Consider the following 25,456-nt stretch of genomic DNA (forward strand, 5'->3'; position numbering starts at 1 on the left):
TCTGTAAAAGAAACAGCCAATCAGCGAGCTTCATTCAAAGCATTTCCAAATACTTTTCTTATAGGGCTGCAGGTCAGCACGCTCGAATACGACATCAATATGAAGCCGTTGCGACCATCAATCACCGACACATCCTCGCAGGGGTTGAGACGCATCACCAAGGTGTCAACGACATGTGGAATAGATTGCTCTGCATGTGATGATGATTCAAGTCGCCATCCCGCTGCATACCTTTCTTATTCGTCTGCGCGTAGTCTTGCCGCAAGACGACCAGAGCCCAAGTGCCCTTCTAGAGCTTCGGTTCAAAGCCGAACAACGGCAGGTAACCCTCTACGTATGTCGTACATCGTAAACAAGGCCCGGCTTCGTGTAGCCACCATACATCAAAAAGGCACAAATGGTTGTTCGTCGGGCTCACCGCCAAGGTGGATACTCATCAAGCCACCATCGATCCTTTCTCTTGAATCCACCTGAACACGGGCCTGTAAGATGATGACTCCACTGCCTTGGTAGTCGGTCAGCATTGAGGAAGCTGGCTCAGAGGAGTAACCTTGGTATGCACGTCAAGCGGGTACTCACGGGATCTGCAAAAGCTCCATGGGATAAAGTCGGTGGAGTGTCGCGGAATGCTACCCTAACAAGGCGTTCCACCTGAGAGCAGACGCCTTAATTGGCAATAGAACAAGTACGTGGGGGCTCAAAAAGCGAACGAGCATGTTATTTTCGTCAAGTAGGGTAAGTAAGCTACGGGCTGCAAGCAAAAAAGTATCCAGAGTGCTACGCATCTAATTCCCAGAGCCATGGGTAACGACCCAATACCAAGAAACAAAACGAGAAAATAAACAAGCAAAGGAGCAAGTCATCGAAAGCATACTGGTGATGACAATTAATGTGAGAATCCCTTCGATCCTTGCGGTCAAAGCACAACGGTGAGGATGACAGTCGCTCCTTCCACCCAAGACTTCATGCATACTGCAGCCCAACAGTAGTCATGGTCAGCGCTGTATCCACTTTCCTTCAGGAGTCGAAGATGGCGCCAAACACCGGAACTCCACGGCACTCAAGACCACCAACAACCTGTCTGGTGACAACAGCGTTGGAGATGATGATGATCGCTTCCGATTGTGACTCAACATATCTGGCGTAGACCAATCTGAGAATGTCACCCCTGCCTGCCTTGGAGGTATCGACGATGCATGCGCCGGAGTCTGCTGTCAAGACTGAATTGATGATAGCGTCGCCGTAGGATTGTCTAGGGTTTGAACCCATCCAGAGTACATGCATGGGGTGCTCAGGGCAACTTTCCAAGAGTGAGAGGCATGGGCCAATGCCAGTGCCTGTCGCAACGACAAGGACCTTCTTGAAAATGAGGGCGACGCGCATGACTCCAAAGACAGGTGCGCCTTTCACCCAGATGCGAGTGGGAGGGTTGTCGATGAAGTTAGATGTCCAGTCTCCAGCTCTTGACATAAGTACTCGAAAACCTTGCTCGTCACCGACTCTTGATATAGTGGCGAAAGAATGAGTCTCCTTGAGAGGATGGTCGGTGATACGGATGCCTTGGCAAATGTCCATGCGCTTGTAGTCGAAGTATAGAAGCGCAGCTCGAGGTGAGAGGACTTGGACGTGGACATTGCGTTCTCTGAGGCGACTCCATGGATAAACGATGGCCGAAGTAATAATTATCAAGCACCTTATGAGCAAATCAATTGGCAGAGCTCCAAATAGCGATCTCTCCCCGAGGCTGCTGCCAAAACTCACATCCATCGCAATGCAGAATATTATTCGAATCTGGTTACATGTCCACTGAGACCTGTCTCAGAGCAGACTCTCAGTGGACACATGCAATTGGACGGATAGAATCTTGCATTGCGATGGATGTAGATGATTGAGGCTTCCAACCTGGGAGATGGTGCGACTGTTATACATACCAAAAAAGGGGGCTTTGGGTCAGGAGAAGACCGAGAGACTTGCCTCCTGAAAAGGCGACAGAGGTCCCAAGCTGTGCCCAAAGGAGGCCAACGGAGAACCAGCCAGCATAACGATGAATGGCCTCAAAAGCGTTGTGGTGGGCGACACGGAACGCAGGGAATGCAGACCAGCTGATGCCCAGGAGAAGTATGCTGATGAACAAAGCGAAGGCGAACGCGAATCTTTTGCCTGGGTCACTGAGCTCGGCGCCCAGGAGAACAGTAAAAACCAGGTACCAGAGCATTCCAGCAGTGGCACAACCAGAGTGAAAGCCACCATAGGAGTAGACTTTTGCTCCGACCCTGCGGACAGAAAGGGGTGTCGAGGGGTTCAGGGTGCATACGGAGCGGAACATTGCATTGACGACGTGCTCATTGCGCACGAGAATGGAGACACAAAGATTAACTGCAGCGCCCGTGGCGGCATCCGAGCTGGTGATGCTGCCGAAAGGGGTAGCCAAAATGGTCGCAGCGAGGTTGGCAAGAAGGGCGAAAGCGAAAATGAGCCTGTATAGAGAGAAGAAGCCCCAGAAACGTCTGGTGGTCTCGGTGTCCAGCTGAGGAGGGAGTTCCTGGGCGCAAGCAAGCCACTCCAATACGCCCTTGTCGGTGACAATAGGGTCTTTGACGTTCTCGCAGACTCGCTCCTGCTCTTCAAGGATGGGAGAAGGAATAGGCGGAGACTCCAAGAGAGGAAGCAACCACGACTTTTCGGCCAGACCACGGTTGGAGAATGCGGTGGTCTGGAGGCGAAGGGCACGAGGAACGCGTTTCTTTTCAGGAGAAGAGCCAATGGAGCCATAGTTAGCTCCAGGCTCGGAGTTGGCGCGAGGACGAATGACGTCCAGCTTGATGGCCACAGTGACGGCCGGAGGTCCAGAGAAGCGGCGTGCAGACATCTTAGAGTGTTATCGTTAGGCGAACGTTGGCGAGCGTATCCTTAATAGAGCCATTGACTTACTATTCCTAGCGGTATTAAGGTAAAGCGAAACTCTACAGGTGCTTTCAGACAGTCTATCTTTCTATGGGTGTATGCGAGTAGGTTGAAAGATGATGCGGCGCAATGAAAACGACGGCGCAACGGACAAGAAACGACAGAGCAAGAGATGAAAGACCGATTAATGAAAGTAGCTCAGGTTCTCATAGGGTGTGAATCCGTAGGTCTGAAGATATTGCTCAGTGGTGTGAATAATCCGAGTTCGTCCGCTTTGACCACCACCATCCAAACGCGCCATTGATAATCGCGCGTATGACAGCGTCGGGCTGTTGAAGCATCGCGCTCCGATGAGATTTTCTGAGGGAAGGCAGGACTTCACCTGGACCACTTTGCTGTGTGCAGCTGCCGACATGAAAACTCCGAGATTTGTTCGTTCTTCATCTTCGACACAGAGGCAAATGCCTTCCTTACCTTAATTCTTCAGAGACGACTTCTGATCGCCAGCTTCAACATGCTTGTCCGAGTATATACTTTGTCGTTTGGTACTGCATTCGACTGCACTCATCTGCAACAAACGCTGAAGCAGCTTGCATGCATGGCTGGTTGGTTTGTCTCCGCCTTGCTTTCAGAACAGACATTAAGACTGGTCTTTCTTGAGATCGGTTTTGGATCTCAACCTCTTTGTTGGACTTTCCAGAATCGTTGACCTTGGTGTATATAGCAATCACACTTCCTCACTGACACGGCTTTTTCACCGTATTCGAGAAGCAGGTCCTCGGGATGTGATCTATCCATTCTTATATACCAGGTCCAGATGGCCAAGCAGATGATTTATGATCCTAGATTCTTGAGTCTGTCGTCGATGCATTGCAAACATTGAGGGTGAGAAGGTCGTCATCAATAAGCTTCACTGTATTGAGGCGTTTACTTAAGGCTAAATATCGGTTCATTCGACGACGCTGATTGGTAGATCCACACGTGTGACGGGGGGTAAGCTTCGGTATAGAGATCAGCGATATCATTCGCGTTTGTGCTTCTGTCATGTTGCACCTATCTCATAACATGAAATATCACTACCTTGAACTCTGACCTAAGCTCATAAGTATCTGTATACTGCCTCCCTCGACGCTCGTCTTTCTTTCAGGCGCCTATCAAAATGCACAAATTTTACTTGAGATTATGCACCTCCATTGAAGGCCCGATGACTTGTCAACAATCTAACTATCTCATTGGACATGGTCACGAGGTGATATTGCATCTCGCCTTTTGATGGCATCTTGAAGGTCAAATGGCCATCGGGAGAGACTCAAAGTGACAATTTCGGTGGTCCCGTTTGAGTCGTTTGCATTCCCGTAGCATGTCTCGGCATGCATTTACGCAGTTCAAAATCAACTCTGCCTGTTTGCTTCTTTACAAAAGAACATCTCTATCGAGTGTCGATTGTGTAAGTATTTTTCTCTGTCTCAATCTCACCCTCCCACACCTCGTCGATCAGGTCAACTACACTGGCTATCTGGGTCTCGATTTCCCCGCTGGCTGTCGGTGTATTAAACATACTGCGCCTTGATCTGCGCATACCATACTGCGTATTGTTTAGCGCAGTAGTTAACTCCCTGACGTCTCGCTCTCACACCTGACAAGCTGTTTCTCATATCTGTTCCTCTATTCTCTACCAGACTTTCATACCTCAATGCTTTCACCTCCTGCTTTCATTTCATACACTCGAGCTATTCATTCTCACACGCCTGTCTCATTCACCCCTTTACACTTGTTTTATGCTACCTCCCAACGCTCAAGTACACTGTGCAATTGCACGAAATTGACTAACCCAAGCCTTGCTAGTGAGAAAGATGGCATCAGGCTCGCAAGCTCTTCGTCCCTGTTACATGGACCTGCCTCGCTTCGTCCTGAACCACGGGACATATGATGAGAACAAACCCGTTCTTATCGATGCCGCCGCCCCTGAGAGGGCCATCACCAAGGCACAGGCCAAGGTGATGGTGGAACAGACGGCGCGAGGTCTGCAAGCATTGGGCCTCAAGCACGGAGACACGGTCTGTGTCGTTCATCTAAACGATGTAAGTCAGCATGAAACATTTTTGTTGATGAGGTTGCTAAGAGATATACGTTAGATCATGTACCCGGTGGTTTTTCTGGCCATAATCATGGCAGGAGGTGTGTTCTCGGGGGCCAATCCCTCGTACAAGGCAGGTGAGCTCCGGCACCACTTCGAGGTCTCGGAGACTAAGTTTGTCTTTTCCACTCCCGCCTGCTTCGCTGCGGTCTCCGAGGCCTCTGAAGGTCTTTTCGATGGTGGAAACATCATCGTTTGGGGTGATGAAGAGGCCGATTCGTCGGTCGGTGCCCGGTACTCGCTCGCCGATCTCATAGCAGGAGTTGCTGGTGCACCGGTCATCGACCCGGTCTCTTTCGACGATGAGACCCGAGCTAGAGACACGGTCGCTGTGCTCATGTCGACAAGCGGCACCACCGGTTTGCCAAAGATGGCTGCCAGATCACATCTGAGTCTGGTCACCGAGAACCTGGCCTTGCAAGACGGTGTGACGAAGAACTACGAGGTTGCCCGTTTGCTGTTTACCCCGTTCTTTCACGGCTTTACCGCCCCTCTCGCGTTGGTCGATGCTCTCGTTCATGGCAGAACGACCTATGTCATGCCTCGTTCCAATGTCAAGAGTTGTCTTGAGTACGTCGAGCGCTACAACATTACAGAGATTGCTGCGCCTCCTCCCGTTCTTCTGGCTTTCCGACAGGTACCCGAGGCCGAACGCACTGCCCTTCGCTCGATTCGTCTCATCTGGAGTGGTGGTGCTCCCATGGCGGCTAAAATGCAGAATGAAGCTGTGAGGATGTTCTACCGATATGCGCGCATCGTTCAGGTCTACGGCATGACTGAGGCTGGTTGGATCACGACATTCCGGTTCCCTGAGATGGACGAGACGGGTTCAGTAGGCCGCCTTCTTCCTTCCTATGAAGCAATGTAAGTTTTACATAGCACCTTTGACATTCTCCTTGCTGATGATCATATCAGGATCACCGACGCCGATGGTAAAGACATCACAGCAACCCAAGAACCAGGCATGCTCTTCGTCAGAGGCCCCATCAACATGCTGCACTACCATAACAACACCCTCGAAACCTTCAACACGCTTCGCAACGGCTGGTTACGCACAGGCGATGTAGCCTACTTCTCTCAAGATCACAAACTCTACATCACCAATCGCGAAAAAGACATCATCAAATACCGCGGCTGGCAAATCTCTCCCACAGAAATTGAAGCTTGTTTGTTGTCTCACGAGCTGGTGGCTGATGTTGGTGTCTTTGGTTTCTACGCTTCTGATGTCGACCAAGAGATGCCCATTGCACATGTCGTGCTCAAGGCTGGTGTGCCGCTTTATCATGAGCAGTTCACCATCATGAGGGAATTGACAGAGTATTGCAAGGACAAATTGGCAAGTTACAAGACTGCAGCTTTGAACTTCCGCTTCAAGGAATCTATTCCCAAAAACCCTGCTGGAAAGATTCTGAGGAATGAGATGAAGCTTGAGGAGTTGGTGTGGTATACAGTCAGACAGTGGACACTCAAGTGCAGAGACTGCGATGCCAGTCCACCGGAGAAACAAGAAATCGTTTGGGAAGAAGACGAGAAAGGTGTGTGGGAAGACGAAGATGTTGACGAAGGTGGATATGTCAACGAAGAAACTGAGAAAGACAAAGCCGAGAACGAAATTATTGCAAGGGGTCTCGAGATTCTGGGCCTATGAGGACGATGTGCCCAGCGAGAAGTTACGCTTCGACAATTCTGCTTTTCGTTGCGAAGATATCCTTTTATGACATCAACGAATACAAAAACGATTGCAGAACTCGAAAACTGTGGCAGGCAATCGCGAAACGAGTATGAAAATGTTCAAGTTGTTGATGATCATGGTATTCGTTAGTACATCAGCAGTGAGTAGACCCTGCCGTGATGTTAATGCCAAAACCAGCCGCCCTTCTTATTCTGCAATTCATGTCCCGCATCTCCACTTGCAGACTTGTCATCACCGTCAGGTAGTCCAGTCGATTCTTCTTCTCTGTTCTCCTCGGTGCCGTCGGAGAAGCGTTTCTTCAGAACACGTTTCGTGTAGACTGTGCCGTCAGGCATGGTGCGCATTTCTGTGGTGGTCATGACTGCAATGACGCTTGGCTTATCTGCTTCGTCCTTCTTTGGAGAAGGGGCTAAGAGGTCGTTGTCGGATGTCATCAATGACTTGGTACCTTCTGTCTCTTCCTTGTCATTCCCCTCCTCGGGTCCCCACAATCTCTCGTACATGTCCAACTCTGTGTCAGGCTGCACTTTGCTTCTAACAACTAAATCTTCCGCATCAGGAGAAGCCACTATCCTTGCTAGCTGCGTAAAGTCTTCGTAGACGGCTCGGCCATATGGAGTCCAGAAATTACTAATACCGGACACGATCTTGCCGAAGACGCGATCGAGTTTCTTGGTCTCAAGAGGAGTGATGTTATACAGACTGGGCAGCTGAGGTGGCAAGATGCCTCTACATTGTAGGCCAAGCATCCAGTCGATACCAGGCTGAGCCCAGTGATTGTACAAGGTCTGGTTGTCAGGATCAGATGCGGCAATCGTATCTTCAGCTTTCCAAGCCTCGTGAGCGACTTGTGGCTTTTCAAGATGGGCACAGAGTAGATCTTCGAAGGCAGCGCGCCATTTGCCTCCATGTTGATGAGCGGTAGAGTGTTGTTCAAGTTGAATAGGCGAATATGGGCTGTGTCTGAACCAATCGATACCAAGCCAAGTCGTGTTGCTGGTCGTAGTACGGACAGGGAACTTGCTATGGACAGGCATCATACCTTGACCATGATCCTGGTAGAGACTAAGTATCTTTCTGGGATCAACACCAACGCTAGCATTGCGTGCTTGGAGAAGCAGAACACGTGCCGCTTGACGAGCTTCTTCACTGATAGGGCCTCCGAGGTATGATCGTCTTTCCGGAGCGCCTAGGAGGGAAGTGAAGAGTGGAGGAAAATCTTGTTCCAGACGTCTACGCATTTCCCTCATCTCATCAGACAATCGCTGTTCTTCAGTGGCGAGAGAAGCAGAGCTGAAGCCTGGAAGGGAGTTGATACCTTGGACCAGGGCATTGATCTGTTCATCTGCGAAGCGACGAAAGGCGGCGAAAGGGTCATCGTCACGTTCAGGTTTATCTGCTCCGGACGAAGACGGCCACCAAGGAGCCATGGCTTGAGATAGTAATGATGATTTATTTCGGTGAGTCGTGTAAGAAGTTGGCTAGAGAAATCGTTTGTTCTGTAGAGTTATAGGTCACATATCACAGGGGAGTGGCGATAAGACCAGCTCAAAATGATGATGTTTCGAGAGTGGAAAGAGAAAGAAGCACGAGCAGCACCTGCCTGCTTCAAGTTTTTGAGTTTGGCACGAGCGGGGTAGCGCCGAAATGGTATAGACCACCACTTTTGTGCAACCCATTAACGAGCACATACTCTACCTTTTCCTAGCAAGCAGCTACTATACGAATTGCGATACAGAGCGTTGCGCGGATACGTCGTGCCACCTCTCACCAAGCCATTGTCACACCCAAGGCAAAGTCAAGGGAGTCGCGTGTGCAGTTATCATACCACTTAGTTACGTGGGAGAAATCTAATATTGCATAAGAATTGGGCTGTTGTGTGATTGAGAAGCTATAGCTACTTATCTAAAGAAACGAGTGTGTCACCAGACAACGCCAATAAGAATACCGATTGTGTCCAGCAAGAAAAGAGCCAAAGCAAAAAAACAGGATCCGAAAGTCCCAAACATGAAGAATTGCGCCCAAACAAATTCCACCTCTTCCCTGCCATGTTACAAACCCGGAAAGGAAGAGCGCCGCAAAATGCCGTCGTAATCATACCCGCTTTCGTAAAGATGCTTCAAATTCCAAAACTCGAAAAGAACGCTATGTCGCTTGATCCCACATCTGTATGCTTGATTGTCCACTACTTGGAGCGACGATGATTATCACTCGTCGTCATCATCTTCGGCGCTTCTCTTACGTTTTCCGCCCGTAGAGGGGGCAGGACTAGCAGATTCGTCTTCGAAGATGAAAATTTCATCCTTGAGGTTTGACAAGCATGACTTCTTGGGTGGAGAGATGACGATTGGTGGGGTGCATTCGAGATCTTGCTTCTCGACGGGTGCTTCGAATGTGCACGTCTCCGGAAGTTCGTTGATGACGACGACAGAGTCTTTTGTCAAACCTTCCGGAATGAACTCGGCTGTGTCAAGTGAGCCAAGAGGTGCACGTGAAGCCTCGTCGGTCTCCATGTCAGCGGGTGACTTCCGTGAACGACGAGATGGACGAGGAGAGGAAGCTGAAGAAGCGACAGGATCGTAGTCAGCAGGAGCAACATTCTCCTTGCCTCGATCCTCGTTCGCCTTTGCCGCGGACTCATCGTCGGAAGAGATGTCCAAGGTCAGGGTAGAGTGCTCCATAAGATTCTCGGCTTCTTCCTCGGGAGTGTCCTCGTGGATAGCAAAGAACCACGAGCTGGGCATTGATTCTTCAAGAGAGGTGGCAGGCTTCGGCAAAGCAGCAGCAGGGGCAGGAGCCTTCAGCGAGGCAGTGAGAGCAGCATCAATGCTGAAAGGCAGTCCGGTACGAGCAGATGGACGAGAGATGACGGGAGTGTGGACGCTGAGTCTGCGACGATCGCGTTTTGACTTGGGAGATCTTCCAGCAGGAGCAGTGAGGGGTGTCCTTGTGGAAGGCTTGGTCACACCAGAGTATTTCATAGGAGTGGATAGACGAGAAGGAACGGTGGCTGGAGGAGGCATGGAAGTTTTAGGTGTCGTTTTGGTAGGGTTGAAGGTGAAGTTGAACGAGGACGGCAAGGTGCTTAGGCCTTTAGGCTTGAGTGTGGTCGAGGGAGTGTCCATCTTGGTGCGCTTCGTTGGAGACAGGAGCATGTTGGGATTGACATTTTCGGCGTCGTCGTTTTGTCCGTCGAAAGGATCAAAGGAAGGAGTGATGCGACGCTTCGCAGAAGGCTTCAGACTCGGTGAGGACGTCGGAATAACCATCTTTGCCTTGCCAGACAATGGACTAGGAGTCTTGACTATGCCTGCATCCACGCTAATGTCAGCCATCTATATATCAAACACACTATCACTGCCATGATGAAGCCTTCGACATACCATTCTGACGGTTCTTGATACCAGACAGATGAGCCAGACGAGGACTGTCGAGCACACCAAAAGGCTGTCTAGGCATCGAGACAGTTGCCATGATCGCTTGCGACGTGTATACCGCCGATCGGATAGTCGAGGCTGGATGTTTACAATTTGTTTACTGGTTCGTCACAAAGCCTTTCACAACAACGAAGATAATAATGCTGGATACGAGAAGTTGGTCTGCGGACACGTTGAAAGAGTGTAAGCGCCTTGGGTAAAGAGAGCGAGGAGAGAGTCGTGTCAGCGGTAGACAAGGGGGACTTGGACGTCCTGTACTCGCTCTCAGGTCGCGTTCGCTCCTCCCTCGCGCCGTGTTCGTGTCTGTGGAAGCGCCAGTTCCAAGTACTACTCTTGCCGAAATTGGAAAGCCCCTCACTTTCGGCACTGGCAGGAACGCCCGTGAGCCGCAATGATTGGCCACGGCCTGCTCCGTGCATAAGTTGCGGTAAGCTTGCTGCATAACGCGACTTTCTCTGTGCCACCCAACGTTTCCGCAGTAGCGTTTGTCCTACCAACTCCAACCTCCGATTGGCAATTTGAGATTGAAGCAAGGCCATCCAACGAATGGATGACGCGATGATGCCGAATTGAACATCGGGTTATGCTGTAATGCCGGAGAAGTTGTGATTGCTCTGTTTTATTGCAGCTCAAGAATACCTCTCCTGCCACTTGTTATATGCCTTCGACTGCTCTACTTTGATGGATGCAAGTTGTCCGTTGAAACCAACGGTATGCGGCTCTCGTGACTCGATCCTGCCCGCCACGGACCAGCTATCGTTTGAGATTGGGTTTTAGTGTTGATCCGACCTTACAAGGCTTCGTCCTCTCTGGAAAATGAAACACACAGACCTCGATGTTTGCTTGTGTCAGATAAGGATTGCTATCCCAGCTCTGACGGGAGGCAGGGAGAGAGGCGGTTCCTGCGACAACTCGCTCGGTATACTTGTGCTGTCTGAGCTTTAATGACGGACATGACTTCCATTCTTCTATGAAGTCCCGAAGAGGCAAGCTTGCCTCAGAGTCATTGGACCGTCGAATCCTCCCAAACACTTTTCTGGTTGCTGGGCATCCTTGAAAGCCCACTGGTATGAGAGTGACGGGTTTCTGCATGTCCAGGGAAAAGGTTGCCAACGTCGCGAAATATGGTGGCTGGTGTTTGGTATCCATGTATCTTCTCCGATGCTTTGCTAATCTGGTTGTCTCAGCCCATGATGCAATATGCAAGATACGACAACGTGACAAAAGTTGAATGTAAGTTCTCAAACCAAAAGTCATGTTGGCGTGATGTTAATGAAAGAGTGCAATTTGATTTCATTTCGATGCACTAGGTGATGCACGTTCCGGTAGAGGAGAATATGTTTTCCTGCAGACTTGTGGGTGTTTGATTTTACGTCTGATTTCATTCCCCTGCTCAAATCCTTTATTTCACAATTGATCGTTCTCCACAAATCCGTGGTCTACACAATTGAAAAGAAGTTTCTCTTCACAGTCTCTTAGTAGAGATTGGCCTGTATCTGAAGAGCTCAGAGCTGCATATGATGCTGTCTCCCGAACTTTTCCAGTGCTTTGATAAGAGTCTGCTTCTGCCATGCAGCTCTATTGAGACAATCGTCGAGTTGTTTGTCAAATCAGGCTAAGTCAAACAGCGAAGTCTTGCTTGACTTGCTACTATGACATTTTCTTTGAAAGCTTCTGCTGTAGTCCGCCAGAATTGATTGTATACCAACATTGTTCGGGATATTGGTTTAGATGTTAGTCAGGCTAGGCCCAACCGGGATGATACTCCTTCAGATTTTGCTTGGATACTGTCTTTGTAAAGCATTGGTTGCACTTTGGCAAGACCGTTTGTGACGGAACAATCGCTGACGAAGTGGTCAAGACATCCTCTGAGTTAGATCGAACTAAGGAGTAAGGCATCCACGATGTTCAAGCTATGATGTCGTCCCCGGAAGCTTCTACCACGATCCGTGGGCGCCGCCTGCGAGTACTTAAACCAGGCTTCTCTCCGATTTCCAAGGATCAATCTCTCGTCAATCGTCAACATGTAAACTTCTCGTCACGACAAAAAGCCCGAAGACATCGGTTGGTCTGCTAAAGACATCAGCTTGGCCAGGAGCTTTGGCTTGAACCCCTTGTCCAACGATGCGAATCTCCAGCTCATCAGATACAAAATGAATCATCCCGGCAAACCTCATGCACCTCTCTTCCTGTTCAGACCTTTCTCCAACTACGTCGAGGAGCGTGAGATCGATCTGAGTGCCCTCAACAACAGCGACTCCTACAGCGACGGCAAGAAGCCTGAGCCGAACATTCACACCAAGATTGACGACCAAGTCTTGCTCAAGCTACTCACCAGAAGATTCAACGAATGGCTGGAGGAGGCTCGTAGGATGGAGAAGAATGGAGAGTCAATCCTTGCATACAGCGATGTGCTGGATGAGATGAGTAAGTTTGCTCGCAGGCATGAAAGATCACGCACGCCGGATGCTAACATTTGGAACAGATTGCGAGAGAGTCAGGTTCGTTGGTGGACTTCCTGCTGGCTATCAATACGTCAGCAAACCGCGTGTTGTCAAGAGACCCTTCCAGCCAAAGAAGAACGACGGAGAGAACGACGGAGAGAATGATGGTGGAGAGAAGCCCAAGGCCAGAAAGACAACTCCGGACAAATACATCTATGGTCATCCTGACGCGGCCGAACCCTTCAACTCCGTCTCGAACTTCGTCCTGCACGCCTATTGGCTTCTTGGTTGGTACCAGATTGATGCTCGTGGTATGTATGGTATCTGCGAGTGCAAGGTCTGCGACGAAACCTACACCTCAGTTCATGACGATCGAGAAAGTAAGTACTGCATCAACTCAAAAGAGAGCTTGACTGGTTGTGATAGCCGACCCATCGGTCTGCTCAAGAAGACCTACCTCCAGCATGTCGACTAGACAACCTCCATGTACAAAAACGACCTGATCACTCGCCGCAATGCACTGCGCTTCCCGCTAGAAGGCCCTCATCAATAGCTAGCATGAATACCACACTCGCTTGGATCCAATATCTTTCCCTTCTCCATGTGAACTTGTTGTGCCAGTTTCGTGTTCCCTGCTTTCTAGTTTGTCTTGAACCTGGATTTTGTGTTGCGGACAGATCCATCCGCGTATGTTCTGGTGTCATATTATCTTGCTGTGAAGCAAAAGAACCGGACTCCCTTTCCTTCCTGCAACACCGACCACTGACTAGGTAAGCAGGCCTCCGGTGCTGAGGACGCAATCCTTGAGTTCGAGTAAGAAGCCTCATGGGCGATATACACTCTGCTATGCCTCAAGCGCTTATCGAAGCCCGGTCTTCAGTCTTTGCAGATACGGCTGTGTGAATCTCTCTCCTCGTAGCAAGCGGTATACAGGCTTTAGAGATGCACAATGCTTTTCAGATCCAGAGCAGCGTCCACTGAAAGTCATAATCTCTCGAGATCTCTTTGGACGTAGCTCTGATGATCAGCAAACTGTGCATCTACACAGCTACAGTATTCCACGAAATTGCATAGGAGAAGGCAATCATCCCTGTTTGAGACCAGATGCAGCCTCAGGCTTTGCGATGATGCCGAGCCTCTCACGGGTCCGAGTCTTTATTGTCTGTCGTTGTTCAAGGCTGCTGTCATCGAGCTGAGCGCCGCGGCAACGACGAGACACGATAGAGACCCGAAGCGGCCATTCTTATTGACTCCGTGTGCCGTGTCTTCTCTTTCCCTTCTCCTTCCTCAAGACGCGACCACTACAGACGCGAGCACCAAGCTCACAGCCAATACCCCTAACAAGATGGACAGGCAGGAGCCAACATCAGTCATGATTGACCTGCGCCAATTGCCATTCAGCGACGGCAATAGCCAGGAGCCCGATCCCACAACCCACGACAAGCTTGAAGATGCAGAAATGCTGAAACTCCTTGAAGACGCTTTCAACGAAGACAATGCCTTGGTGCAGAAGTGGGGTAATTGGAAACCCGTTCAACGACGACCATGATACTTACTGACTTGACTTGCAGGTACCCAGCTCATGTTCGTCGGTGGTCTCCCTCAGGGATACAGCTACTGGAAGCACATGACAACCAGCACAAAGGTCCCTCCTAGGGCTTCCAAGGCAATCAAGGAGACATTCGGTCACCCTCGCATTGCCAGACTGCGCTCTTGCCCAGAGTTGTTCAGACATGTTCTTGAGATTATGGACGCCAATGAACTCTCCATTCGCAACTTGATCTCGCACGATCAGCCAACCAACCCTACCAACAATGCTCGCCTCACAGCCGCTACCAACAAAGCAGTAGTCTGCAACTGCCCTTAAGGTGAGTCTTGGATATAACCAGGTGAAAGCACGAGCTGACTCTCGATAAGCCCGAGCCACAAACACTCCTGTACCTCTTCTTTCCGTCTTTTCAAATGTCATTGCCTTGCTTGAATGCATCCCGAGAGAGATTAAAGGCGAGACCAAAGGGATGGAAGATTGCTATCCCGTACTCACAGTCAAAGAAAATGAACTCACTCGTTGTCCTTGTTCAAACCACTCTTGTGCCTACTGCCCCTGTTCTTTATCTGTTATTATAGGCCATCTTCGTCGACCCTTTGCTTTTCGGTCCTTGTACCCGACTTTGTTTATGTTGTAAGACACGCTCGCAGCTTTGCGTCTCAGAGTTACATGCGTTTGTTGCTGTTATTCAGAGCTCTGGAGTTCGGTATCGCTTTTCTGGGATGCGTAGCAAGGAGCGCGGCGAACACACTTCAACCAGAACAGGAGAAAGCACCCACCGTTGCTCACCGTTGCTGATTCCTGAAACATCTTCTTGCGTTGTCACAGTTGATAGGTAAAGGTTTTCTGCTATGAGAAAAGAAGGAGCTACGCACGAGGTGGTGCCCAAGGGTTACGTGCACGGACCGACAATTGCCCGGGCGGCGGTTGCACACGAGGCCTCAGCCAGATGACCCATCAACTTTCCTCTCAGCAAGAACTCCATTTCATCACTAGATTCATCACAGGGTATGAGCTCAGAGTGCTGTCATGTAGAGGCGTGCTGTTGTATGATCTCCTGAGAAAGAGGGCTTTGCCAGCCCCACCAGGTAGGTCTAAGTCAAACATATGGGTTCTCACTTCCATTCTTGCATTTTGTTGAAACCCTACACTGTGCATCTACAGTCCCCAGAAGAGCCGATTCGCGACTGGCCAGCAAATCAAAAGACAACATCTTCTGCTATGTCTTTGTCCTTCACTTTTTTGCATCTACATTCGTCACGGTTGCAAGAATACTAGAAGATGACATGGCTCTGGAATTGAAGCATCTATACGTCTGAGGGAATGACGTGGTCTTGCTTGATCTATTATCTTGCACCCTGTTCCCAGTTTGCGTATCATAGCTGGAGAGCTATGCATCTATATCAGACATTGAGGTATAGCTCTGGACAAATCGACTAGAGCTAGGAGCGGAACAGGTGTCAAGCAGACTCAGGCGATGCTAGAGACATTGATGAGAGACCTTAAACTGGTACAGAAGGCCTTCCAACGAGTCCTGCAAGTCTGACAGTTCATTATTGTGATTACGTTCGAGAGCCTTGTATCGTCGACCTCGTCGCCGCGGATACAACAGAGCACGAAACCGACACGAACCTTTCGAGCGACGACAAGGATCCAGCGCATACAAATTCAGCGACTTCCCTTCCGACATCCGTCTCCTTCCAAATCCCATCCGCACAGGTTCATACGCGAGTGCACGACAAGATGGCTCAATCAGCCCCTACAAACATCGACTTGAGCAGTCTCTGGAGCGACGGTACTGGTCAGACACCCAACGGAGCTGAATTCTCTCAGATCCTCAGAGGAACTGACCGCTACAATGAGTATCTTGAGTATGTGACCAGAGGTTGCAACCGCAATGCCCAGATGGCTGCTCAATATGGTGAGCACATACTCCCTGCTTGACGCAGCTCAGGAACAAAACTGACAGGATAATGACAGGCCACATCAAGCTCACCGGAGACCTTCCTCAAGGCTACACTCTCTGGCTCCAAGACAACGGTGGCAAGAAGACAGTCTTGTGGCTCTACGGCCATCCCAGAGGCAACTTCCGCTCCGCTCTCAACTTCAGTGATCACATTCCTGAGATGCTGGCTGCCAACGACGCCAGAGAGCGCCGCGTCCGCGCTGAAGTCAAGGCTACCAACGACGAGAAGGCCCGGGAAGACATCAAGCAGAACAACAAGGATGCCCTCCTCTACAACGCTGTCTTCGGTGACCAATTCAAGCAGTACAACGAGGACGAGCAACTTCATGTCTCTCCTTACACCTTCCTCACCGAGCAGCAAGCCAACGATGCAGTTCTTGCAGACCGTCAGGCCAACCCTACCATCGACATCCCCTGCACTTGCGTCTTCCGTTGAAGGGTTGATGCAACACGACTCGTCATGAGCCTGTGGTCTTTGTATGTCTTTGCCCCTTGCCCCTTTGCCCCTTATCTGCTCAGTAATTGACGACTTGTTCTCACAGCTCTTTCCCAAATCCACTTCTCTATGCACAAACAATTCTCATACTCACACGCTGAGTTGGAGCACCGAGCTCCAAACGACCCGTCATCAGCCCGTGGTCTTTGTATGTCCCTACCCCTTGTTTGTTTGCCTCACCACGTCAAACTAACCTCTATTACAGCTCATCCAGTTTCAAAAACATTCTGCCTCTACACAGAGCATGAACACCAAAGCATGATTATCAGAGCATCACTACACCACAGTCATTACCGCTTGGAGACAAGAGATCAAAGTCAACAGTCAAGGACCTGAGAATAGCTCAGGGGTACAACGAGAGCATCAGTAGCGACTACAATCAAAACTTGCTTTTTGTTACTTTGATGATGTGCACCATCGAGAGACATTGCTTGTTGTTTACTTGAGATTATGATGATTCTGGCCGTGAAGAGGGCTCTCCGTGGACACATTTTTGGTTCAGAAAAAGTTGTGCATTTTTATAGTATTAGGTTTTGCACACTTTTCAGCTGAGATCATGGCTCTCAACACAAATTCAAGTGAAAAAACGTAAATTATGAGCACTAAACATAGTATAAGAGAGACTACACCACTACAACCCCGAATCAATCTGATCCACAATAGCCTGCCCAGTAAAAACACTCCAATCCCTACAACTCTGCGCCATAACTCCCGGGACATTCATATTCTTAATATCGTCAGGCCTCTCGAGAATACTAACATACAAGCCTGCAGACACATGCCAAGCGATATGGCAATGGAAAGGCCAAACACCTGGGTTGTCTTGATCGATTTGCAGAACAACGTACGCCGGTGTGTCTTTGTCTTTTGCGGCTTGTACCCAGACGGTGTCGCGGCGTTGCGGGTTGGAGGGATTTGTAACCTTGTTGTCCCATTCGCCAAAACCTTCTGCTAGGACGTAGCTGGGAGGTAGGGTTAGCAAGGGAGGTTGACAAGAGGGGAAAAGAGGAAGCTTACATATTGTGCCCGTGCATGTGCATTGGATGGCCACTGAATGAAAAGTAATTGTACACCACGAGACGAACGGTTTTGTTGGAACCAAAGTTCATGACATGGTTTTCTTCGGGGAAGTCGAGGTTGCCTAGTTTGGCTTCCAGGAGGATGGGGTTGTTGTAGTCACCTCTGAAACTGACGTTGTTGACGAACCAGAGATTAAAGTCGGTCTCGTTGGTGCGGTACTCGATGACCAAGTCTTCGGTGGTGGAGGGGTTGGGGTCGGGTGTGATGGGGAAGAAAGGCTTGGTGACCGAGAGATCGTCGTTGTTACAGTAGGAAAGTTGGGTAGTAGTGACTGAGGATTTAGACGTGGGAATTGTAGTGTTGTCAGCCTGCTCGTAGTAAATAGCGGCAACAGCTTCGTCGACAGTGCCGTCAGTCAATGAACAATATTTGATGTTTGAGCGCATCCAGACGCTGTCCGTTGGATCGCCGTCAGCTTCGACGATGATGTCGGTACGTTGACCTGTTACCTTGTTAGTGTTGCAAGTACAGATATCTGAAGACACTAAACCTACCAACTCCAAGAGTGACCACAGAGACCTCATAAGGCTCAACAGGAACAAAGTCATTTGCGATCACGGTCATCTTGTGTCCGTCAATCGAAAACTTTTGCATAGCTTCAGCGCTCATATTGATCAATCGCAATCTATGCTTCTTGCCAGAGGTGAGAGGGAACTTGGAGACACCAGCATTGGCGGTGCAGTTGACGCCTTCATAGCAGGGGAAGTTCATCTTGCCGTTGATCAAGTTGTTGTTGGAAGCGGGTTGAGGAGTCTTGTCGGATGCTTTTGACATGGTTTGTTCAACGAGAGTGTAGTAGTCTTCGTGGTACCAGTCGCTTAAGATGACAGGTCCGAGGTCGATGTCGTAGTCGACGTTCTTAGGACCATAGATGACCATGGCACCAGCTGCGCCGCCTGCATACTGTGCGCCTGATATCATGTTAGTTACAGGAGCCGGGAAGAGTTACTCAACTGAACATACTAAAGTGGCTGTGGTACCAGCTTGTGCCGTATAGATCAGCTTGGAAGACGTATGTGAACGACTTGCCGGGAGCAATCGGACATTGCATGATAGAAGGCACACCATCGTACCATGGAGTGGCTTTTTGCAACAAGCCTGCTAGATGTTAGTATATGAGCTCTCAGATGTGCGTGTACGTTCTCACCATGCCAGTGCAAAGAAGTTCCTTCGTCCAGAGAATTCGTGACAGTGACCGAAATCATGTCACCCTGCACTTGTTAGATATGATCGCGACACGGCGTCCCAGAAGCGACTCACCCAGTTGGCTTCAATAGTGGGACCAGGGAACTGGCCATTAATAAGAATACCATCCTTGAAAACACCATCAGGTGCAATCCGTCCAGCGGAGATCTCGAAATCGTAGTAACGAGTGACACCAGTGTTGGGGGTCGTGTTGTAATAGTTGGTATTATTGGCGGTTGATTGTCCCCAGGGAAACCCGAATGGAAGAGGCGTGCCGCCATTAGTAAGGAAGGGAGGCAGAGTAGGTGCATCGAAGCTTCCAAGAGAAGAGTTGCCGTCTTGCATATTCGCACCTAGAGCGTTCTGCAATGATTGCATTCCGTTGGAGACAAAGGCTGGACCGTGGAATGATCCAGCATTGATTCCTCCTAGGACATTCTTTGGTGGCTGAGGAGCAGGAATGGCAAACGATGCCTTGTCTGGTTGGTAGATCGCGGCGAGGCCATTATCAGATAAGGGAGAAAAGGAAAAGGCGTGAAGAATCAGGCGGCCCCAGGACACCATCGTGGCAAAGAATGTTGCAAGAAAAGAATTACTGAGATTACAACAAAGCAGTCACAGACCACAGGTAAGAAAGAAAAGTGGACGTGAGATAATCAGGAAGCAGCGAAGAGGAAATGGTTTTGTAAAGGGATAGATATTTGAGCCTCTTACAATTATAGATCTGGAGACGAAACTGATACAGGTCTGTCACGATTGACCCACGCCCAGCATGCGAGCAGGGGTAGTATTGTATGGAGCTCTCATGATACTTCGTCCGAGCTCATCTCTCAAGGTCAGCACATGGCACGGCTCGGCAACATCTCTGGTTGGTGAACGGCTCATTTGGAAGGACTGACAGTTAGTGAAGAACTTACTCGCCCGAAACTGTGGAGTGTGTGGACCAGAGAGCAGAAGACGTGCGCATAGGCGTTGCGTATGGTTCACGGGATAGAACGGTTTCAGGACAAAATTTTGACAAGTCCTGAGCAAGGAATACCAGTGACTTTTGAGGTGCTTTGGGTACCTTTTCACTGTCGCGGCAGGGGAAAGAGTTGAGCTTGACAAGCATCGTGATTCTTTAGTGCACGCACACATAATGGTATAGCGAGTAGACCAGGACGAGCCAGTTTTGCAGAATGTTGGATCACGATCGGAGTCGAGATAGATCTTCAAGACGATAGACAGAGTTTCCGAAGAAGGATGAGTGCTTCAAGACATTTTTAGAAAGTCCGAATGGTGAAACGCGACTGCTGTTTTGGCCGCCATCTCGAATGCGAATCTTGCCGACTCGGCTCGTCTCGGACAACACTTGGCAGATGCATGGCGTGACAGAGAGTCATGAATATTTCCAGCTATTTTCGCACAATCATCACAGAGCTGAAAGATGAAAGTCTGGATGGCAAGATGTTGTGATGCGAGAAGAGAATGGGGTCAGAGTGGTCGAACTGTGTGGAGTTTGAGCGTCGGATGTCGGATGTTTGGGTGAATGCAGCACCCGCAGATCAAGGAGAAGCTGTCTGGTTTGTCAACTTTTGAAACACGCGCACCTTCTGGTATTCCCGTTCTTTCCTGAAGAGATCAGAACAAGAAGTAGAAGATGTTAGCGACAAGTATGCCAGACACTGGAGATATCTACAAGGCTTCTTCGGTCGCCGAAATACGAGCCACCTTGGCCGAGCTGGGTCAACAGGAAGCTACTGTCACTGCCCGTCTAGATGCTCTGCTTGCATCGCAACGCGATCTTTCACGCCAATTAACCAAGCTTGACCTCGCAAGAGCTCATCTAGGCTCTCAGGTCATCCAGACAAGATCCATCAGCAATGGCATGCTCTCTTCGGCCGCCTCGACCGCCGCCCGCATCTCTGGCGCCGTCAACCAGCTCGATCGCGAACAAGCTGCCGTAAAGTCTACTCTGAATGTCGTCGACCAGGTCGCCGAACTCAAAGCCTGTGTCTTGGGTGTCAATGGCTCCATGGGTGCTGCCCAAGACTGGGAAACCGCCGCTTCATATCTCCACCGCGCTTCCCAGATCCCTGACCACGTCATCGATGGTGCTTTCGCCCAAGAAATCGTTCCTACTGCCGAAGTCCCCGATGCGCCGCGAGTTACCCTTACTGAAGCCTCGGAGAGTCTGTGTGGCTTGTTCTTGCGCGAGTTCGACAAGGCCGCGAGCGAAGGAGATGGGCAGAGGGTCACTCGTTTTTTCAAGTTGTTCCCCTTGATTGGCAAATCAGACCAGGGCTTGGACGCATACGGTCGCTATGTCTGTACTGGCGTAGCTCAAAGAGCAAGGAACAATTTGAGTGCAACAAATCAGCGTTCTGATGGCCTCTTCTATGCGAGCGCCCTGACAAAACTGTTTGAACAGATCGCCTTGATCGTCGATGGTCATGAACCTCTGGTCGAGAGACACTATGGTCAGGGTTCCATGGCCAAGGTTATTGAGCGCTTGCAAGCAGAAGCAGATACCCAAGGTGGCATCGTACTCGACGCTTGGACTGATGAGCGTAGCCTTGCAAGAAAGATCAAGGACGTGAAATCATATGCTTTCTCCTTTCTTGTCCAGAGTTTCCTCCCAAGTCAAAAGTCTTCTGCTGCGAGGTCATCGTCTCCGGCCTCAAGTCGTGCTAGTGAAGATGAAAGTGTCAATATGAAGGAGATTGATGCACTTCTTAGTGAGACTGCCATGATGCTGAGCAGATGGGCTCTATATACCCGGTTTGTCGCTACAAAAATTCACGTAAGTCTTGACATATTAATTGGCATGATACATCGCTGATTCCATGTAGCCTGGAGTCGAAGAACACATAGCCATGCCAGATCTTCTTGCCAACAGCAGGCTGCACAAGAAGATTGCAGACGCGTTGATCGATCCCTTCAACACCATGTCCACCTTCTTCTTCCGCCGTTCCGTCGAAAAGGCCTTCCAAATGGACGAATCGCCTTTCGAGCTGACCTTGAACCCAAACAAGCCTCTCGGCTCCAATCCGCCCTTCATTACCTCTGCAGTCGACGATGTTATGTATATCGTCAACCAAGTATTGCAACGAACTCTGGCCACATCACAACGATCCGTCGTCGCTAGTGTCATGCCCTCGGTTAGCCGTGTCCTGACAGGCGACTTCTTCGGCATGATCCAACGCAAGATGCGCGACGAGAGCTATCCCAAAGCTGCCATCCAAGGGGCGCTACCGCCAGAAAGTGTTATCATCTCTTTCCTGGTACTGATCAACAACTTGGACGTCTCCACTGATTACCTCCGCCGTATCGTAAATACCAATCTGGGCAAAGCAGACCCTAATTCCCAAGCCCAAAATCAACACGCCGCCATTTCAGACCTTTTCCCATTCGCCCACGACGCAGTCTTTGTCGAAAATGCACTCAGCAATATTCTCAGCACCTTCGAGTCCAAGACCAGCGATTTGATCTCCGAAGCCATCGAAGTACTCCTCAAACAAGTCATGCGACCACGTCTACGCCCCGTCTTTGTCGAAACCTTCCGCGATGTCGAATACGTTCTCGACGATGAAGCCACCTCCGAAACCACAGAATCGGACACTGCAGTTGCCCAACGCTTCGAAAGAGGCTGGATGCAATTCACCCGCCCCATAAAACGCATCCTCACCGATCGCACCTACGACGCCCTCATTACCTCCACAATCTCGTACCTCGCTCGCGCACTCGAAAAGCGCATCTGGAGTTACTACGGCCGAGTCAATGAACGCGGTGCTGCAAAACTCGAACGCGATATTTCTGGCATCGTGAATGCTGCTGTTAAGGGAGGAAAGTATTCGCTTAGAGATGCTTTCCAGAGGTGTACGGAGATGACGTTGATTTTGAATATGGAGGAGGATGAGTGGGAGGAGGTTAGGGCGCAGAGTGTAGAGCAGCAGAGGGAGGCTGGACTGGAGTGGCATCTGGATGCTAGTGAGAGGGCAAGGACGAGGAGTATTATGACTGATTCGAGATAAAGATGATGTCTCCGGGTTCCTCACTGATGTTGAGGTAGCTGTAAAAATGCACGATAATTTCATGAGACTGGATGGAATCCGCTGAAACACATCATGTCTGCATAAGCTGGATCGTCGACACCCGGGTACAATGATAGGCCGAACAAGCGGTCACTCTGCATCATAGACGATACCAATGAAGATCTATTCATGCAAGTACTCCGTATCAATAAGGCAACTTGGTTATCACGAAAACAAGGTCAGGAAAACAGCCAGTCACCACTCACACACGCGGACCGGGTACACTACGACACAAAGGATCTTCAGTGACCGCTTCATCAACTCTCTCCAATCGCCGTCGTTTCTGACAAACTTCCGTGGAAGACATTTCTCCTGGTCACGACCTCACGAAGACTCGGGGAAGAAGACTTTCGTCATCGACCCGCCTCGCCAAGATACTGTGGGCAGGCGACACTGACTGCGGTGGGAATGAAGAGGCAACACACACATGAGGTGAAGGAGAACTCGCAGGCGGATGCGATGGGGAAGAGTTGGGTTGGATGAGGAGAAGAAGCTTTTTGCAACTGAACATTGCGTTTTATACGATAGACTAAGATATGTGTGGAGTATGTAGTGAGATGTGTGGTGCTCTCAGGGTTGATTGATGAGACTCTTCTTACTGTAGAGATGCAGAGTATGAAGAGAGTCTGAGGGGATGTCCATTGAAACAATCAAAGCCATCTATCCACCACCAAGCTCATAATCCGTACAACAACGCATATTGTATTAATCAATGACTTTTTGCTCTGGTCAGGGATTCCAAGGGCGAGGAGTGTATGGAGGCGAAACTTGATCTGCTGCGAAAAAGAGAATGTGTGAGACGCGTAGATTGGCCGAAATAGTGGTATCATAAAGTACATGCTGAAAGTCTAAATGTGAATGTCACCCTTCTCGTCGTAGAAGATCTCTCTTGCCTTGACACAACGCAGATGGTTCTTGCCTCCTGACAATGACGAGTCGTGGTAGAAGAGATACCACTTTCCGTTGAACTCGACAATGGAGTGGTGAGTGGTCCAGCCAACTACAGGCTCCAGGATGGTGCCACGCTGGGTGAAGGGGCCGTATGGGCTGTCGCCAACAGCATATGCCAGAAGATGTGAATCACCAGTCGAGTAGGAGAAGTAGTACTTGCCGTTGTACTTGTGCATCCACGCGGCCTCAAAGAATCTTCTCTTGTGGTCATCAGCTTGGATGGGCTTGCCAGACTCGTCAACAATCAGAGCCTCGCGAGGAGTCTCGGCAAACTCGAGCATGTCGTTGGACATCTTGGCGACACGAGGGCCTTGTGCTGCAACACCCTCACCAGTCAACTCCTGTGGACCGCTCCAGGCAGCATCAAAGTGTCCCTCCTTTTGCCAGCACTGCAATTGACCGCCCCAAAGACCGCCGAAGTAGAGGTAGGCTGAGCCATCAGTGTCAACGAAGCAAGCAGGGTCGATACTGTAGCTGCCTTTGATATAGTCTGGTTGAGGAGCGAAAGGACCCTCAGGCTTGTCCGAGACGGCGACACCGCAGCGGAAGATTCCCTCCTTGTCGCGAGCAGGGAAGTAGAGGTAGTATTTACCGTCCTTGGTAGCGGCGTCGGGAGCCCATAACTGCTTCGAGACCCATGGTACGTCTTCTTGCTTGAGGACCACACCGTGGTCTGTGACGGGGCCGTCGAGTGAGTCTAGCGAGAAGACGTGGTAGTCATTCATGTCGTACTGGTCGCCATTGTCGTTGTCCTCGATATCTGTCTCGCGATCGTGTGATGGGTAGATGTAGATCTTGCCGTTGAAGGCATGGGCCGAGGGGTCGGCGGTATAGAGGTGAGTGATGAGAGGCTTCTTGTCCGACATGGTGAAGGTGGTCTAGAGAATGAAGTCAGGATAGAAGTGGTTTGCGACCTACCTAAGGATCGGCAGCAGTGTTTATAAAGTGGCAGGGATGAAGAGCAATCTCCGTCGTGTTTAGCCTGCCTTTCTGGCCTGTACAGGCTGTGTTTCGTAAACGACCCTCGAACTCTTGGAAGCTGCCCATGTGCCTTGGTTGGAAAGTGCACTTTAGCCTAAAAGTGACAGGTTCAGGAAGAGGAAGGTGAAATGAGGGGCATCGTGGGGCCCCACCAGTCTTGGCGCCCGCCCTGAACCACATCTTCCGACCTCGTCGACTTCTTCCTTTGTTCAGCCATCGAGTTGGTATATGTCTTGTCTTCTGATGATGATTCGCTATCAACTCCAGCGCCACAGGTAGGTTGGCACCTGCTTGCATGTCGACTCGCAAGCTGTGTCTTCCGCGCGTGCAAAAGATTCATCACATTCGTAGCCATAAAAGTGCTTAAAAATAATCACATAATACAAGCACTTTGGGTGAAGGTATATTACATCAAGAAGACATATGATGTTATGAGATAGGTTAAGTGAAAGTGCACTACTTCGACTCGATAAGCTCTTCTCACTCGCTCAAACACCGACTTTTGTTTACTGTCCTTCCTTCCAATTTTCAACAGCTCTTTCCAACCTTGAGTGAGTTCG

The 25,456-nt window shown here is 49.9% G+C and overlaps 9 protein-coding genes across 9 annotated transcripts; 4 read left to right on the forward strand and 5 right to left on the reverse strand.

Annotated features, from left to right (window-relative positions):
• Window positions 1-1,017: 1,017 nt before the first annotated feature.
• On the reverse strand, window positions 1,018-2,539 carry M437DRAFT_31231 (uncharacterized protein; the record flags this gene model as incomplete). Its single annotated transcript, XM_041019198.1, has 2 exons — window positions 1,018-1,693; window positions 1,932-2,539. Coding segments are annotated over 2 exons (1,284 nt in total), but the record flags the coding sequence as incomplete, so codon positions are not given.
• A 2,254-nt stretch (window positions 2,540-4,793) lies between these two features.
• On the forward strand, window positions 4,794-6,689 carry M437DRAFT_52792 (acetyl-CoA synthetase-like protein; the record flags this gene model as incomplete). The annotated part of the gene is made up of 3 exons (XM_041022421.1): window positions 4,794-4,985; window positions 5,040-5,905; window positions 5,957-6,689. 3 exons carry the CDS (start codon window positions 4,794-4,796, stop codon window positions 6,687-6,689), a joined length of 1,791 nt encoding a protein of 596 aa, XP_040878195.1.
• Window positions 6,690-6,895: 206 nt separating this feature from the next.
• M437DRAFT_52580 (uncharacterized protein) lies at window positions 6,896-8,164 on the reverse strand (the record flags this gene model as incomplete). The annotated part of the gene is made up of 1 exon (XM_041022385.1): window positions 6,896-8,164. The coding sequence occupies one exon, from the start codon at window positions 8,162-8,164 to the stop codon at window positions 6,896-6,898; it is 1,269 nt and encodes a 422-aa protein (XP_040878196.1).
• A 777-nt stretch (window positions 8,165-8,941) lies between these two features.
• On the reverse strand, window positions 8,942-10,208 carry M437DRAFT_52489 (uncharacterized protein; the record flags this gene model as incomplete). Its single annotated transcript, XM_041022367.1, has 2 exons — window positions 8,942-10,055; window positions 10,114-10,208. 2 exons carry the CDS (start codon window positions 10,206-10,208, stop codon window positions 8,942-8,944), a joined length of 1,209 nt encoding a protein of 402 aa, XP_040878197.1.
• Window positions 10,209-12,324: 2,116 nt separating this feature from the next.
• On the forward strand, window positions 12,325-14,482 carry M437DRAFT_67552 (uncharacterized protein; the record flags this gene model as incomplete). Its single annotated transcript, XM_041024960.1, has 5 exons — window positions 12,325-12,598; window positions 12,657-12,995; window positions 13,386-13,428; window positions 13,726-14,132; window positions 14,187-14,482. The coding sequence occupies 5 exons, from the start codon at window positions 12,325-12,327 to the stop codon at window positions 14,480-14,482; spliced, it is 1,359 nt and encodes a 452-aa protein (XP_040878198.1).
• Window positions 14,483-15,907: 1,425 nt separating this feature from the next.
• On the forward strand, window positions 15,908-16,962 carry M437DRAFT_67553 (uncharacterized protein; the record flags this gene model as incomplete). The annotated part of the gene is made up of 4 exons (XM_041024961.1): window positions 15,908-16,085; window positions 16,145-16,516; window positions 16,673-16,774; window positions 16,832-16,962. The coding sequence occupies 4 exons, from the start codon at window positions 15,908-15,910 to the stop codon at window positions 16,960-16,962; spliced, it is 783 nt and encodes a 260-aa protein (XP_040878199.1).
• Window positions 16,963-17,257: 295 nt separating this feature from the next.
• On the reverse strand, window positions 17,258-19,269 carry M437DRAFT_52777 (putative multicopper oxidase; the record flags this gene model as incomplete). The annotated part of the gene is made up of 6 exons (XM_041022417.1): window positions 17,258-17,588; window positions 17,644-18,148; window positions 18,201-18,617; window positions 18,670-18,807; window positions 18,854-18,917; window positions 18,967-19,269. The coding sequence occupies 6 exons, from the start codon at window positions 19,267-19,269 to the stop codon at window positions 17,258-17,260; spliced, it is 1,758 nt and encodes a 585-aa protein (XP_040878200.1).
• Window positions 19,270-20,530: 1,261 nt separating this feature from the next.
• Window positions 20,531-22,904, forward strand: M437DRAFT_52774 (COG4-domain-containing protein; the record flags this gene model as incomplete). The annotated part of the gene is made up of 2 exons (XM_041022415.1): window positions 20,531-21,673; window positions 21,723-22,904. The coding sequence occupies 2 exons, from the start codon at window positions 20,531-20,533 to the stop codon at window positions 22,902-22,904; spliced, it is 2,325 nt and encodes a 774-aa protein (XP_040878201.1).
• A 908-nt stretch (window positions 22,905-23,812) lies between these two features.
• M437DRAFT_52487 (putative xylosidase) lies at window positions 23,813-24,781 on the reverse strand (the record flags this gene model as incomplete). Its single annotated transcript, XM_041022365.1, has 1 exon — window positions 23,813-24,781. One exon carries the CDS (start codon window positions 24,779-24,781, stop codon window positions 23,813-23,815), a length of 969 nt encoding a protein of 322 aa, XP_040878202.1.
• Between the last annotated feature and the right edge of the window lie 675 nt (window positions 24,782-25,456).

Source organism: Aureobasidium melanogenum (genome assembly GCF_000721775.1).
Source record: "Aureobasidium melanogenum CBS 110374 unplaced genomic scaffold scaffold_16, whole genome shotgun sequence".
NCBI lineage: Eukaryota > Fungi > Ascomycota > Dothideomycetes > Dothideales > Saccotheciaceae > Aureobasidium > Aureobasidium melanogenum.